Below are 15823 nucleotides of genomic sequence, written 5' to 3'. Positions count from 1 at the left end.
CCACCACTATTATAATATTGGGAAATGAAACAACAAAAGAAAGATTAAAATGGGTAACAAGATTCCAAAGAAAGAGAGAGAAAGAGAGAGAGAGAGAGGGAATAGCACAAGTTAGAAAAACAAGACTTACATGTTGAGCAAGAATGTAACAAAATTGCTTCTTTAATAGCAGATCATCACAAGCTGTAAAAATCTGATACACATACTGCCAATAAATAAACAGTGTTAAATAAACAACAGAAAAGTGGGCAGCAAGAAGACCATCTGACCATAATGTGAAGGTATAATAGTTATCCAGTCATTATCAACAAAACTTAAAATCTCAAACATAAAATTTGTATCAGTGTCATAGAGGGAGAATAAAATATTTGATGTGCCTAATTAAGTGCAAACCTGCAAGTTGTCAAGGAATAGAGCAATCTGAAGTGCACTTGGGTACTCTTCAAATTTTAGATAAATCGCAAACACAAGTAGTAGAACTGGCAAATCATCTGGATCAGGAATGTATCTGCAAGATGTTGAAATGCTAAATGCCAGAATACATGTGTTTTTGTCATGCGACAGAAAGCTGCAAGGCTACGGCGCTTAGCAAAACCACAATACCATGAGGCACATAAATGAATAGCAATTTGGCCTCCTAAAGAATTTCCGTTATTTGAATGTCATCTTCCAATCAAAGAGCAGAAAACTAAAGGCTACATTTCTGTTCTCTAAATTTCATCACGTAGAAAAATAAAAAATGTCATGTTACATGTAAGAGTAGCATGCATCAAATACACACACATATATGAAGCACCTTTTCCAATAATCTGCACAGAAAGAGAGAGTAGACAAAGTCAATATAGTTATGTGCTTGGCAGGGCTCCCTCTTATTAGCCATCAATAGAGATGCAACTACATCAACCTGCCACTCCCCAAGTGATACATTAACTTTTCCGAATATGGGACCCAAACATAAGTTTTCCATCCCACCCCGTCCCCCAGCTTTCAATCTTTCCCCAAACAACTCAAAAACTCCCAAGACAATGCTTAAATTGTTGCTCCAAAAGAAAAAATACAAGTATGTTGCATGTTAAAATTAATGTATTATTGATTGATATGTTTATTGATATCTATTACAATGATTCATGATTCCTATATATAGAAGAGGGTGAGTGTGTAGTATATAGGAATCATGAATCATTGTAATAGATATCAATAAACATATCAATCAATAATACATTAATTTTAACAAGGTATCAGAGCAAGGTTGAGAACCTAGTAATTCCGCTTCACCGGCGGGTGGCAGCCTCACTTTGGCCGCCCGCCGGACCTCAACCTATTCCGCTTATTTTCTACACATACCTTCCCATCATTGCCCAAATCCTCTCTCTCTGGTTTCTGACCAACAATGACAAAGCCATATTTTCATCTCTCTCTCTCCTCCATCTGTTGAATTCGAAGCACTAGCGGAGAGAGACACAGAGATCAACACGTCGCCGTCGATGTCAGAGGCTCCGATGCCCTCCCCCTCTGTTCTCCTCTGCGGCTATCGTAGATGTTGGCATCGCCGCTTATCGTTCATCAGCAACGACGATGCCGTCGCTCCCGTTTCCGCTGCTCCTCGCTTTACCGCAACAAAAGGAGGCAGAGGCAAGCCCAAGTCCTCCAAATCGATCTCCAGATCTCAGAAAGCCGGCCTCCAGTCCCCACTTCTCTTAATTATTTTAATCTGAGTTGTGGGTGGTTTCGTAGTAAACCGTGGGCTGGTTTTGAGGTTTGGTTGAGTGTACCATTCAAGTCTTTGTAGAGCTGGCTACTGCAGGAGGGGTTGTTTGGTACTTGTGCAGTTTTTTTTTTGGTTCGGCACATGCTAGTAGCATGGAGGGAAACTCAAAATTTGGGTTAAGTTTTGATATGATTGACAGCGTGGTTCAAAGTTTATGCACATGGGCTGGTTTGTTATATATATATATATATGAGTTTCTTATATTTATATATTATGTATGTATTTTCAAACACATGGGCCCACAGTTGCTAGTGCCTCCAAGAGGTTATTTATTGTTTTGGTTTTAAACTTGAGCCGATTAGCACGTGGGGTAGATCAATATGGTGGCTGGTTTTCTAAATTGGTGGACTGAATTTCAGTTTTGTCTCTAAAAAAAAAAAGAAGGACTGCCATACACACACAGCTGTATGATTCTTTTCTTTATTCTCCACCCACATAACCCAACACTCTCTTTCCACACTTTGCATCCACCGCCCAAACTTTTTTTTTATTATAAAGCTTATTGGTGCACTCCTTGTTCCCCACTTTCGTTATTTTATATATATATATATATATATATATATATATATCTCTTTTTATTATATTATATTAAAAAAAAAAAAAACAAAACATCATCATCTCTCCTCCGTTTGATTTCCAACTCCATTATTTTTATTTATTTTCTCCAAACCACTTTCCTTATTTTTCCCATCTTTCTTTTTTGCTTTCAAATATATTTTTATTATTTCTTTCTTTATTTTTCTTTCACATTATTTTTCATCTTTTTCCAATTCCATTCATACCCATATAGCTTTGCACACTAAACCATCTTTTATTCATCTCAACGATCAACCCCGATCACAATTTTACATCATAAATAAATAAAAAAACAAAAAACAAAAAACAAAAAAAAAACAAAAAAACCCACACCCACAGTGGGATTTTTCTCTACTCTGCCGCCGGTCTTTTCTTCTTGCCTCCGTCCTGGGCGGCCCTTGCCGGTTTTGCCTCCGTGTTTCCCGCTCCACTGGGCACGATCACTACTCCCTGCTCCTCCACTACAGCATATGGCGGCCCTCCAAATCGGAACATCACGGTGGCCTTCCGCTTCAGCTCCTTATTTTCCGCCTTTAGCACACTTATCTCTGCTCGCGCATCCTTATACATGCGTTGGAGCAGAGCCAGTTGGGCGTTTAACTGCTGCACCTCATTTGTCCTACTCTGCAGCCGGTGCGACAGGTTTGTGACCGCCGTCATGGTCTCCACACATGACTTCAAAGTATACTGATTGGCCTCAATATCAGTTTGCACTGCCATTTTTTGCTTCACCGACCGCATCGGAAAGTTCAACGGAGCAAAACCAGAGGCGCTTGGTTGAGGTTCACTGGCCACCGCACCAGTTATCTCTCTTGTTGACTCGTTGAGGTCGGGAAAGAAAGTGAGCAGACCACGGGACGAAGAGGCCATATTCTGGGTAGCTGAACGGGAAGACGAGGCCATGTTATGGGTTGCTAAGTGTTTCAGAGAACGGTTGGTTACAGAATGGCAACAGAGTGTTCCAGAATCTCTTTCTCAGAAACGGAAGAGTTTTTTCAAAGGATTTTCGGCGGTTTCAGACTGGTTTGCACAGCCTCCGCCTCAACCTTGGTTAAATAGCCGAGGCAGACACGCGCATCATGCGCCTCTCGGCGCTCGCCGACAACATGGGCGCTCCTTTTGATAGGCACGCCTTTTGATGGCACGCCTTTTTATGGATTGGGCACGCTTTTTGATGGCACGCCTTTTGATAGATTGGGCACACCTTTTGAGGGTGCGACTTTTTAAGGGTCCGACAAGACTCTGTAAACTGTCCCGACATTGATTCCGGTTAGCTCCTTCATGGGTCCGACAAGACTCTGTAAACTGTCCCGACATTGATTCCGGTTAGCTCCTTTATGGGTCCGACAAGACTCTGTAAACTGTCCCGACATTGATTCCGGTTAGTTTCTACAAGGGTCCAGCAAGACTCCATAAACTGTCACAACAACTGTCACAATACCTTTTGAGGGTGCGACTTTTTAGGGGTCCGACAAGACTCTGTAAACTGTCCCGACATTTGATTCCGGTTAGCTTTTCCAAGGGTCCGACAAGACTCTGTAAACTGTCCCGACATTGATTCCGGTTAGTTTCTACAAGGGTCCAGCAAGACTCCGTAAACTGTCACAACAACTGTCACAACATTGTCTGCTACAACGGTCCGACATGACCCCATAAACTGTCTTCTACATCGGTCTGCCATAACCATACAGTCTTCTACAACGGTCTGACACGACCATACAGTGTCTCCTATCCTCTTTTATTTTTATGTATTTTCTTGTTTTGTTACTCTCTCCAAACTCAAGTTGGTTAGTTCCTATCCCCCTTGAGTTTGCGGGAGGCTGTTAAAAATCCACCTACTACACACCTACCACTACCACCTACTACACACTCACCTACTTCACCTACTCCTCACCTACTCCTCACCTACTACACACTCACCCTCTTCTATATATAGGAATTATGAATCATTGTAATAGATATCAATAAACATATCAATCAATAATACATTAATTTTAACATTGCTTTATCTGTCACTGTAATATATGTACATGAGCATGTATGATTATAAGATACTCAAACTCACTTAAATTCATCGCCTACATTTGCAGTAAAATCATTTATTAAATCATAAAATTAATTTAGAATTAGAAATTTAAGTTATTTAGATAATCTAAACCTTCTTGAACTTGTAGCAAACTACAATGCAAAACTTTGATAATCAGTTAAAACAAAATGTTAATCAACTGCTCATTGCTCAAACCACACAGCTATCAGGAAATAGACTGCCAATTAAATTTAGGGTTATTTACACGAAGACCCCCCAAACTATTGAGAGAAGTATCACTTTGACCCATTAAACTATAAAAACGTACAATGGACGCCTTAAACTATTGAGAAGTATCACTTTGCCCCCTAAACTATAAAAGCGTACATATGGACCCCTAAACTATAAAAGCGTATAAATTGGATTCCCTAACGGAAGGGGTCAAAATCAAATACACCAATAGTTTAAGGCGTGCATTTGTACGCTTTTATAGTTTGGGGGCAAAGTGATACTTCTCTATAGTTTAGAGAGTCTATTTGTACGCTTTTAAAATTCAGGAGGTCAAAGTAACACTTTTTAATCGTTTGAGGGGTATCCGTGTAAATAACCCTTAAAATTTATTTTGTGCATCACAATGGTCTACGATTTTAATAGGATTCAAATTTCGAATTCTAATCTAAAAAGAAAAAATCCTTATAGCAACTCAATACATAATTTAGATACCAAAACAAAAGGCATACAAAAGACAAATAAACGTTCAGTCCTGCAAACTCAAAAGTTAATTTAAGATTCTCAGGATTCACTAACCTAGCTGCACTGATGAGGTACAGGCTATGAAGCACGGACATGGACACGCGACACGACACGAACACGACACGGACACGCAAAAACGCAAATTTTCAAAAAATAGGGGACACGACACGCCGGGGACACGTTCAATATATATAATTAATTTTATTTATTATGTGTCATAAAATTATTAAAAAAAATCAAATAAAGGTAATAAAATATACAAAATAACACTATTAAAATTATAAAAAATAAATATTTAATTGATTTAACATCATATATATCGTTCACAATTAATATAAAATAGCATTCCATCAATACATAACATGTCATTCGAAGCTACCAACCATCATTTGTTACAAAATGCATGAAAATCAAACCACAAAATATAAAATTATCCAATGTACCAACAACTATTACAAAATCCATAAATATCAACCTAAGTAGAGGAAACTATTACAACATCTTCACCACCGCCTCCATCTTCTCCTTCATCTGTAAATAGGACCGCCTCCATAGCCGGTTCATCAAGTGAGAGGTTAGCTATCCCAAGCATTCCAATATCATCAAGTGAGTCAAAGTTATCTCCGGCAATATCCCACATTTTTGTCTCTCCTTGCAAGTATTGGGAGCTCCTCCTTGATAAAAGACGAAGATTGCTATGAATGAACACCAAATCCTCCGCGCGTTGAGGGACCATCTTGTTCCTTCTCACTGAGTGAATAAAGGAGTAAGTACTCCAATTTCTCTCACAACAAGATGAAGAGGCAGGTTGCACAAGCAATCTCAAAGCTAGTTTTTGAAGAGATGGTGCATATGCACCATATGCACACCACCAAGTATAAGGATCCATGTGCCACCTATTATGAATGGAATCATACTCTGAGAATGCTTCAACATAACCCGAAAATTTTCCAAACTCAGTTATCACCTTGGTTCGCTCCGTGATATCTTCAAAATACCTCTTAAAACACTTGTTCCTCTCACGTGTCACCTCTTCATCCCTATGTGGAGGAACTCTATTTTGATCCTCATGGAGCCACTCATCACTATAATACCTACAATCCAAAATAGGAAAAATAATTATTTCAAGAAAGGCTAGATAAGTCCATTAAAATGAAATATGTAAAACAAATTTAAATGTGGTACTTACTTTGGATTCAATGAATGTGCCATACAATGGAGAGGAGTATTGTTTTTATTCCAACGATCCACGAGAATTTGATGCACCACATTGTAAAATGTAGATTCCTCATCTATTCTTTTCCCTTCATGCCTATAAATTGACATCTTCACTTTCTCTATCATTGAGTCCCACATATCATATACTAAGTGAAGGCAAGGTTTGTCCGTATCACAAGCCCTAAGCATGTCATATATAGGACCCGTGAAGGAAAGAATATAATCAATGTAATCCCACCACACATCATCCAAAATCTTTTCTTTCACAAATTTTGCCTTCCCAACATCATCCTCTCTATAGCAATTCCACTTGTCACTAATTACCATTGCTTGAAGACCACGTTTTATAAGCTTTAACCTCTTGAGCATAACAATTGTGGAGGCAAATCGTGTTTCGGCAACCGAAAGCAACTTCAATGACACAAATTCATTGTACATAGCCAATCGCATTGAGTGATTAGAGATAAAATTCTTAATCATCAAACCATCTCCGGCAATATCACTAATCCAACTACATTCTTCATATGTGACTTCATTCCTCTCAATATTCTTTGCGGCACAAATATTTTTCAAAGCTAGATTTAATGTGTGCACCACACAAGGAGTCCATAGAATATGAGGGAATTGAGCTTCAATGAGTTGTCCGGCTGCCTTACAATTAGGAGCATTATCCGTGATGACTTGAACCACATTACTTGGCCCAACCTCATTAATCACTTCTTTCATCAAATTTGCAATGAAATATTTGTCTTTAGTTTCTCCAGAACAATCAACTGCTTTAATGAACATAGGCCCACTTTCACTCACTGCCATAAAATTAATCAAAGGCCTCCTTTGAGAATCACTCCAACCATCACTAACAATGCTCACCCCTTTTTCCTTCCATGTGCCCCTAATTGGTTGCAACAATTTATCAATGTTTGCCCTCTCTTTTTGAAGTAATGTGGTTCGTCACAAATTATAACCGGGAGGCAAATATCCAGGAATATTATGATTTGCAGCAAATGTGTAAGAGCTAACATAGTAAGGATTTCTTGCAAGATTAAAAGGTACCCCCCCCCCCCCGAGTAGAACATCCTAGCAATTTCAAAATGCAATTGCTCTCTATCCTTCAAGTTGAATGCTTTCTCAATAGCACTTCCACTCCCACTCCCAGGCGCACTCCCACTCCCACTCTCACATGTTCTCCTCTTCTTTGATTCATAAGCATAACTACTACCCACTGATACAGTGGAAGGAGGCAATGGTACATTTTTGGGAAGAGCATTTTTAATTCTCAGCTCAGCAGCATCATTCTCATTTTGTAATTGTGAAAGTTTTTGACTTGTCACTTTCTTACAAGCACCAATTCCCTTTCCTGGGAGTTTTAACAAATGTGCCCTTACTCTTGTATATGAACCTTTGAAAGTATTATTACAAAATTTACATTGTAATTGGCAATTTCCTCCTCCTTCCCCAGGTTTTGCTAATTTAGTTATATACTTCCACAATGGTTTATTCTCATCAAAATCATCATCAGGTATATCATTAGAACTACCACCCATAGCCATTGTTTCAGAATTAATAATTGGTCCCTATAATAAAATTAATAAACATACATTATTAAAATTATATCCTCAAATAATAGAAAAGAAAAAATAAAATCAAAATATAAAAAAAATAAAAGAAAAAAAATAAAATAAAACAAAATCAGAATCAGAATTAAAGAAAAAGAAAAGAAAAAATTAAATTAACAAAAGAAAAAAAATAAAAATCAGAATCAAATCAAAATAAAAGGAAAAGGAAAAAAAAATGAAATAAAAGAAAGAAAGAAGAGAAGAGGCTGAGACAAAGAGGGAGAGAGAGCTATCAAAGAGAGAAATAAAAGAAAGAAGAGGCTGATACAGAGAGAGAGAGGGCTATCGAAGAGAGAGGGAGCGATCGAAGAAGATCGAAAAGTCGTACTTGCAAATCGACTGAAGATCGCACGAAGAAATCGCCGAGTGACGACAGACGGCCGACGACAGACGACAGACGACCGACGACAGACGACCGACGTGGAGCAACGATCGACGAGAGACGACATACGACGAAGTCAGGTCTTCTTTCTTTCTCTCTTTCTCAGCTGTTTATCTTCTATTCCATAGTCGATTCGAAGAGATTAGGGCTAAACAGATTAGGGCAAATTTGATCTGCTTTTGGTTATTTTCAAATTGACCCCAAAAGTTTTTATTAAACTGTGAAATTGCCCCCGCGCGTGTCCCAAACGTGTCTATAACGTGTCCAAAACGTGTTCGGATGTAAAAAAATTAAAAAAAAAATGGGACACTCTCCCATGCGTGTCGGACACGTGTCCACTGCGTGTCCGTGTCCGACACGTGTCTGACACTGGTACGGAGCCCTCGGAGAGGTGTCCGTGCTTCATAGAATAAAAGCTAGCTTTGCTACCCCACAAATTGAATTAGGGAAACCTCACAAATGGTAGTCCTGAATTCCAATGGCTCAATTTGTTGAGTGAGAAGATATAATAAGTTCCAATACTCAGTACCATAGATCATAACTATTCTTACAGCAAAAGGTATTCAGCTTTGCAGAACAAATTAGGGTAAATTACAAATACACGTCCTGAGGTTTGCTTAAAATACAAATTGTCCCTTGTGGTTCTGAAAATTACAAATACCCTTTGTTAGAATTTGTCAATTAACAAAGTTGACTAAAAAATGAAATTCGTAATTATCCTTATAATACAACAATGAAAGTATCAAAATTGTTAATTGAAATATATATTGCGGACATTATTAAAAATTGTTAATTGACTTAGCAGTTAATTAGTGAAAGGAGTTATTTATTATGTGATCAGAAATTTTAAGGGTAGAATGTAATTTCTAGAATCACAAGAACAATTAACTATGTTTGGTTCCAACAAATTGACTCTACTTTTCAAAAAATTGAATTTTTTGTTTTCGTGTTTTTTTATTTTTAGTGAATTTTTTTAATATTTTATGCAATTTTTTTATTTTTGGATTCACCTAATCGAAAAACGCTGAAAATATGCTTAAAAAGTATAATATTTGTGAAAATTATTTTCAAAAAATTCACCAAATACAAAAAATACAAAAAAAAATTACGAAAATTCAATGCATTTTTTGTATTTTGTTATATTCAGTAAATTTTTTAAAGATTTTGGTACAATTTATTTATTTTTTTAAGTATATTAAGATTGAAATTTTTAAAAAATTCATTAAAATATTTTCAAAAAACTTAAAAATATAAAAATACGACTCAGAAAATTGTTTTTGAAAACTATAAATCAAATTTTCAGGGGTTATTTGTAATTTACCCAACAAATTAATACCAAAGTTCCCTCGCTAAGTTTTCAATTTGTCAGTCTCTCTAAACTACAAAATTGAACCAAATATTGTTTCTAGCATGAGCATCATTATCAAGCTCATTAGAGTCTTCTCTTGGCTATTTTATAGCAGACAACCATAGAAACACACTCCATCAAACTCAATTATTGACTAACCAGTTTAGTTTAATATCAAACCACTAGCTGCATATAGGTAGAGAAAGAGGACTACACAAATGAAATAAAGAATAGAGAGTTTGTTGGAGAATGTATTAGAAAATATTAAAATAGAAAATAGACTTTCAGTTCAAATTTAACTAAAAATTTGACTATTTTGATGGAGATGCTAATAGCCACACAGTTAATAGCATATAGTATGACAAATAAGGCAACGTTGCATTACTTTTGGAAAACACATTAAACACATTAAATTTAGGGCAAATTACATATACCCTCGAGGTGTAGCAAAATTACAGATACCTGAGGTTTGAGAAATTACAGATACGTGAAGGTACTATTTGCATAACAAATTAGGGGGCAAATTGTTATGAAAATATAACGGCAATTTGTTATGAAAATACAAACCTCAGGTATCTGTAATTTCCAAAACCTCAGGTTATCAGTAATTTAGCTAAACCTCGAGGGAGGTATATGTAATTTGCCCTTAAATTTACAAATACTGTGACTCTACCTCATACTCTGAAGGGCAGCCTCCTGTAAAGCCGTATCGGAGTCCTGAGTCCTCTCCACATACAATTCCAATTGCTTCTTCAAAGCCAAATCGTCCTCCGACTGCACATTCACAGAGCCAAATGAGATTAAAATTTTGAAAAACTAAACAAAATTGTTTCCTATCAGCAACCAAACATTGCATTGAACTTACAAGATCTTCGTCCTTCATCTCATTCGTCTTCTTCGGGACTTTCACCGCATTGTTTGGATCACGAGCCATGATGACTGAGAGATTCGAAATTCTAGAATGCACGTAGTTTTATCGCAGATTTTGCGAGACCTCAATGGAATTTTCTTCGATATCTAGAGATTATCGAAGCTAAACCCTACGCACAGAGGTTTTCGTTTTATGCGAGTTCGCTCTTGCGTTCTTTCGGTGCTGGAAAATGATACTATGCAAAATGACTTGTATAAGAGCGTTTCCACCAAACCTTCCAAATTTGGCGTGGGAAATGTTTTTAAATAGGTGGCAAATTGATATATATGTCAATTTGATATAGAAATTTCTTCTTCTTTTTTTTTTTTTTTTTTTTTTTTTGTATATGTTAAATTTATTATTTAAAAAAAATGGTGATAATATCAATTTTTTATTGGATATGTTAAATTTATTATTTTATCATTTTTAAAAAAATTAGTGATAAATCCAATCTAAGGAAGGTGTAAGGCATTAGATTCAATGAATATTTTTTGTTAGTGAGAAATTTACGCTTTGTGAAATAGTTTGGTAAGAAGTGGTAAAAAAATTTTGTTTCTAATTTTACTCCTTAACTTTTTTTATTTGTTTGACTTTTTGTTGACTATTTGTTCAAATTTTTCGTCTATTGGTTTAAATTTATATTTATCTGTTCAAATTTTTTGACTATTTGTTCAATTTTTTCCCCTATTTGTTCAATTTTTCTTCTAAATTTAATCTATCTATTCAATTTTTTCCGTAAAATTCTATTTATTTGTTCAATTTTCTATATTTTTGTTCAATATTTTCCCTAAATTCTACGTATTTGTTCAAATTTTTTTATATCAATTGAAAATTTACTTTAAGTTTATTATCTGTTCAATTATTTTTTCCTATCTGTTGAAATTCAAACTTAGTATTCCCTATCTGTTGAATTTCACAAGCCTATTTTTTTCTTGTCCGTTTATTTTTTTATCTGTTCAAATTGTGATATATATATATATATATATATATATATGTATATATAGTCTCTCCCTTCTCTTGTTCTTTTTCCCTATCTGTTGAAATTTTCTACCACTATCACTCAAATATATCTAGTACATATACACACATATTTGTTTAAATTTTTATTTTTTATCTATTCATTCACCAAAATGGATAGATTCTCCTCTTCATCTTCTATCTCTCTTACTTGTCCAAAAAAGAAAAAAATTATAATTTGTTTCATTACCATCAATAACAACAACTACAAAACATATACACACAAAATAGTTTCTTTGCTAGATAGACCATATTGCTAAATTTGTGAAAGTGGTTTATAATAATCAGATATGGTAGAGACTTGATGAAACTAGGACCTTTAACTACAAACAAAAACAAAACAAGAGTTCCATCCATGTTGACTATTCTCTCCCACACCCCCAACCAATACAGAGAATATAAAACAAATACAAAAAGCAAACAACAAAAAAATCAAAACAAAAACAACTTCAACCACAAACGAACACACAAAAAGAAAAAAAGAAAAAAAAGAACTTCTTCTATGAGAAGATGAGATTAGAGAAGAGGAAAGGATAAGTATTTAAAATCTTAGGGAATTACTTAGCATCTTATTGGCAGCATCCATGTTTTAGGATATTGGATCCATTTTGTTTCAAATTCTTAACAAAGAACTAAGAACCAAATAAAGTGGTAAGAACCAAACAATGGGTGTTAACAAAGAGCTATGAGACCCATTTTCCCTTAACCCATTGTTAACATGAAACCCATTTAACCTTGATTGTAATAATACTTGGGGTTGTTTGAAATTTGTTTATTTAATGTACGTCTTTATTTTTTATAAAAAGTTATATAAGAATAATAAAAAAATCATATGACGCAAATAAGAAATACTAATTTAATGCATTCTCAAATAATCCCGTAGATATTATTTAGCAAGAACATATCACTATAAATTTTAAATGATTTTTTGACTTGAGTGTTTTTAAAATTTTACATTTAATTTTTTTTGACAAATTGATGAAGGTTAAAATTGGTGTAAATTTAAAAATTGTTAGTAATCATATATATATAAGCAGTGTTTTTCCTTAAAAAAGTCACATAAGCATGCATTTTTGTTTCGAAAGTGAAATTGGCTTTGGCATGGTTTGGGAAGATGGTTTGGAGGCTTTTTTGGATATCCGTAACAAGGAATCCCGTTGCAGTTATTGGGATTCTATTGATGCATTTACTTATGCATTTTATTACCAGAATCCCCCTCGGAGCCATTCCTGGTTTCTCCGCATTGTTCCCAACAACCTCAAAAACAATCTACCTAACTGGTTTCTCGTTTGGTGAGATAAGTTCGGGCTCCAGTTAGAAATTTTTCTAGAACCTATTCGATAGGCTTTTAATGAATGGCAAATTGCCTACAGTCATCTTCTAGTATACAAGGACATTTCAATGTCTAAATATGTTGTCCATTTTGTCATTCACTTTGGAATTCCAAGGATATGGAAGTGGGACTTCCAATGTAACTATCAGAATAAAATCCCACGACTCAAAAGAGTTTTCTTTGTAAAGTGGTGGACAAAGGGGCTTGATACCCTTAAGCAATAGCAAGAGACTTTATAGAAAATCCATGCTCATACCAAGGCATGCAGGGATGCTGTTCCTAAATTACTCCCAGCAACTTCAGTAATGAAGAATCCATTTTTACATATTCAAACAGAAGTACGACAAAAGTATACCGATTTGTTCGAACAGGAATTAATTATTAAAAATATAGATTATATGAAGGAACAGTTCCTTCAGTCCCTATCCAGTTATGATACCAATATGAAATCTGTCTCCAACAGTCAAGAACCTGATCCAGAAAAAGACCCAGATCAGGATGAAAATGAGTTCACAATCCTTGCTAGTGAATCTCAAGACCTTGCCGACAATGAACCTAATCTTGGTGATTTTTGGGACTCTTTGACTAGTCTCATTTCAAAAAAAATTGAAACGAAGAAGACATGAAAGGAAAGGAAAGGCTGCATGACCTTGTCCTCCACCATCACTATGTTGGCACAAAAATGACAAATTACCAGGATAACAACTTTCGGCAAAAGCAGATTCCTTGTCTGTTATCCAGTCTTACCACCTAGCTGTCCAGACAGCTGTCCAATACAGAACAATAAAGATAAGGTGTTGCGTCAGCTGAGGATAAGGATGATTGACTCCACCCATCTAGGACATGCTATCTGTCATCACCCTTATCTTATCTTATCTTTTATGTGTCTATATAAGGGATAGCCTCACTCTTGTTGAGGACAAGTTTTTTTTTCAGAGTGTTTTAAGTCTTAACATAAGTGTGCTCTCTCTCTGTGCATCTTTCCTATTTAATAAAGTTTGCAATTCTGCTTGTAAGTATTTCTTTTTAATCTTTTAATATTTTAATGTATGCCTATAGATAGACTTGTTGAATTACAAAGATTTATTAACATATTACAATTTGCGTCGTAATTTCTGGCTTACTATTGATAATTGCCATTTACAGATTGTAAAGACACAACAATTACAGAATATTAATAATCAAATACAGTTAATTGAGTAACAGATCCAGGAGCAGATCTGCTTGTTGGTAGCGGTTGTCCGACCACATCTTCCTCTACAGTAATTTCATGAGACCATATATGGCATAATTTAAATTTAATATAATAATAATATAAATAGTAGTATTCTTGGGTTTGTGCTAATTGGGGGTAGAATTGTGTTAGGTTAAGTAGGACGTCATTCAAGTCGCATTGAGGCAGACCGGTTAGCAGTGATTGCAATTAGGTTACATCCTTGTAAGTCGTTGACAGACGTACTTAGCTTTACCCTGTGTAAGCACCTCTCTTGGTATTAGAGCCAAGTTTAGTACAATTTGTATTACAATTATATTTTATTAAAATTATACATATATGGTCCCCATACAATGTTATGAGTACTGCACCTACAGATAATACAGTCACTACAGTAGCCAATACAATAACTTCTACATTAGAAGCAGCTGAGTTAGTCGCCTAGGATGTAAGGGAAGCCTTAGATAAATGGACTATCCTATAAGATAAGAACCTTTGACTTTACCAGTAGAAAAATAATTAAAACCTTTGAACATGTTGTTCCTATACAGAATGATGATGTGATTATGTATCTCTTTCACATACAGGACTTATACTCATTTTTACAAGAGTATAAGTATGTCCACATAGGACTTGATCAAATTGCATTTAAACCCTTGACATTACTTGGGCAAAATACCAGTATCCAAAGCACCATTCGAGACGAAAAATGACTTGATTGGAGAGCATCCCTTATGGGAGCTATTGAAACTAGCCTTTCTCATAGTCCAGTATATTTCATCATTTATCCAAACCTAAGTATCGCACTTATTGACCCTAATCTGTCAAAAGTCCTCGAGCTTAGGATTCTTTCTAATGGATATCAGTATTTTCCAGGATCACCTTCGTTTACAGTTATTTCTAGGATTCATTTAAAAGTCTTAACTACTCTGAATCCTTATATCAAAAAATACAGTGAATTATGACAAACAGCTCTAATTGATACCAACCTTTTCAGTAGCCAAGTTGCTGTTCCAAGATTGATACCTTGGCAAAATATAATTTTTCCAGAAAGATGGAAAATTCCTAATGCCGTTCCAGTTAGACCCATCATTCGCCAATCTTTAGATGATGTTATACAGACACAAGGAGGGAATGTATACCTCACTTTCAATAGGCCACATAGGTCATTATCCATAAGCATGTCTAGTGACAGTTTTAGAACTGCTCCATCTTACAAGGTCGATCTACTTGACTCCTCTAGACAATCCACTTTAGAACCTATCGAGTCTATATTACAAGAAATGTCATCTAGACCTCCAAGTAATACAAATCCTGATAACGCTACAGATCCTGTTGTACAAGGAATTCAGTTTTCAAAAAACCAAATATCACACGGGGTATATGAATCCAGAAGGCCTTACAGTCCAATGGCCAGTGACATGAATTTTGAAGGGTAATGGATTTGACGAAACAATAGTATTATTTCCATTTAGAGGACTATCAGAAACTTCAATCTTTTCCTTTATGGTACAAGGAAACTTTTCCTATTCCAGAAGCTCAAATAAATGTTCTTGAAAATATTCAGAAAACTTGGGTTACAACAGATGGCCAAAGTATAACATCTGTTCATCCACCCCCATAGTCATTAGAACTCAAACCTAGTGACACAACATCCAGTAAA

General features: G+C 35.5%; 1 protein-coding gene and 1 pseudogene across 2 annotated transcripts in view; both read right to left on the bottom strand.

Moving 5' to 3' along the window:
- LOC145795225 (26S proteasome non-ATPase regulatory subunit 2 homolog A-like) overlaps window positions 1-10826 on the bottom strand; it is a 28718-nt pseudogene extending 17892 nt beyond the window's left edge. Inside the window, exons 1-4 of the transcript XR_014335793.1 lie at window positions 10553-10826; window positions 10361-10461; window positions 394-508; window positions 131-205 (exon numbers count right to left, since the gene is read on the bottom strand). The product of XR_014335793.1 is annotated as a 26S proteasome non-ATPase regulatory subunit 2 homolog A-like (transcript). The remainder of the gene's footprint in view (window positions 1-130; window positions 206-393; window positions 509-10360; window positions 10462-10552) is intronic.
- On the bottom strand, window positions 5402-8748 carry LOC114277358 (uncharacterized). The gene is made up of 2 exons (XM_082878882.1): window positions 6313-8748; window positions 5402-6217 (listed from the first exon to the last, which is right to left on the bottom strand). The coding sequence occupies exons 1-2, from the start codon at window positions 7152-7154 to the stop codon at window positions 5599-5601; spliced, it is 1461 nt and encodes a 486-aa protein (XP_082735008.1). The 5' UTR covers window positions 7155-8748; the 3' UTR covers window positions 5402-5598.
- Window positions 10827-15823: the final 4997 nt, after the last annotated feature.

This window comes from Camellia sinensis, chromosome 7, assembly GCF_055761805.1.
Source record: "Camellia sinensis isolate YWXY chromosome 7, ASM5576180v1, whole genome shotgun sequence".
Lineage (NCBI taxonomy): Eukaryota > Viridiplantae > Streptophyta > Magnoliopsida > Ericales > Theaceae > Camellia > Camellia sinensis.
This window is presented reverse-complemented; position numbering and strand designations above follow the sequence as displayed.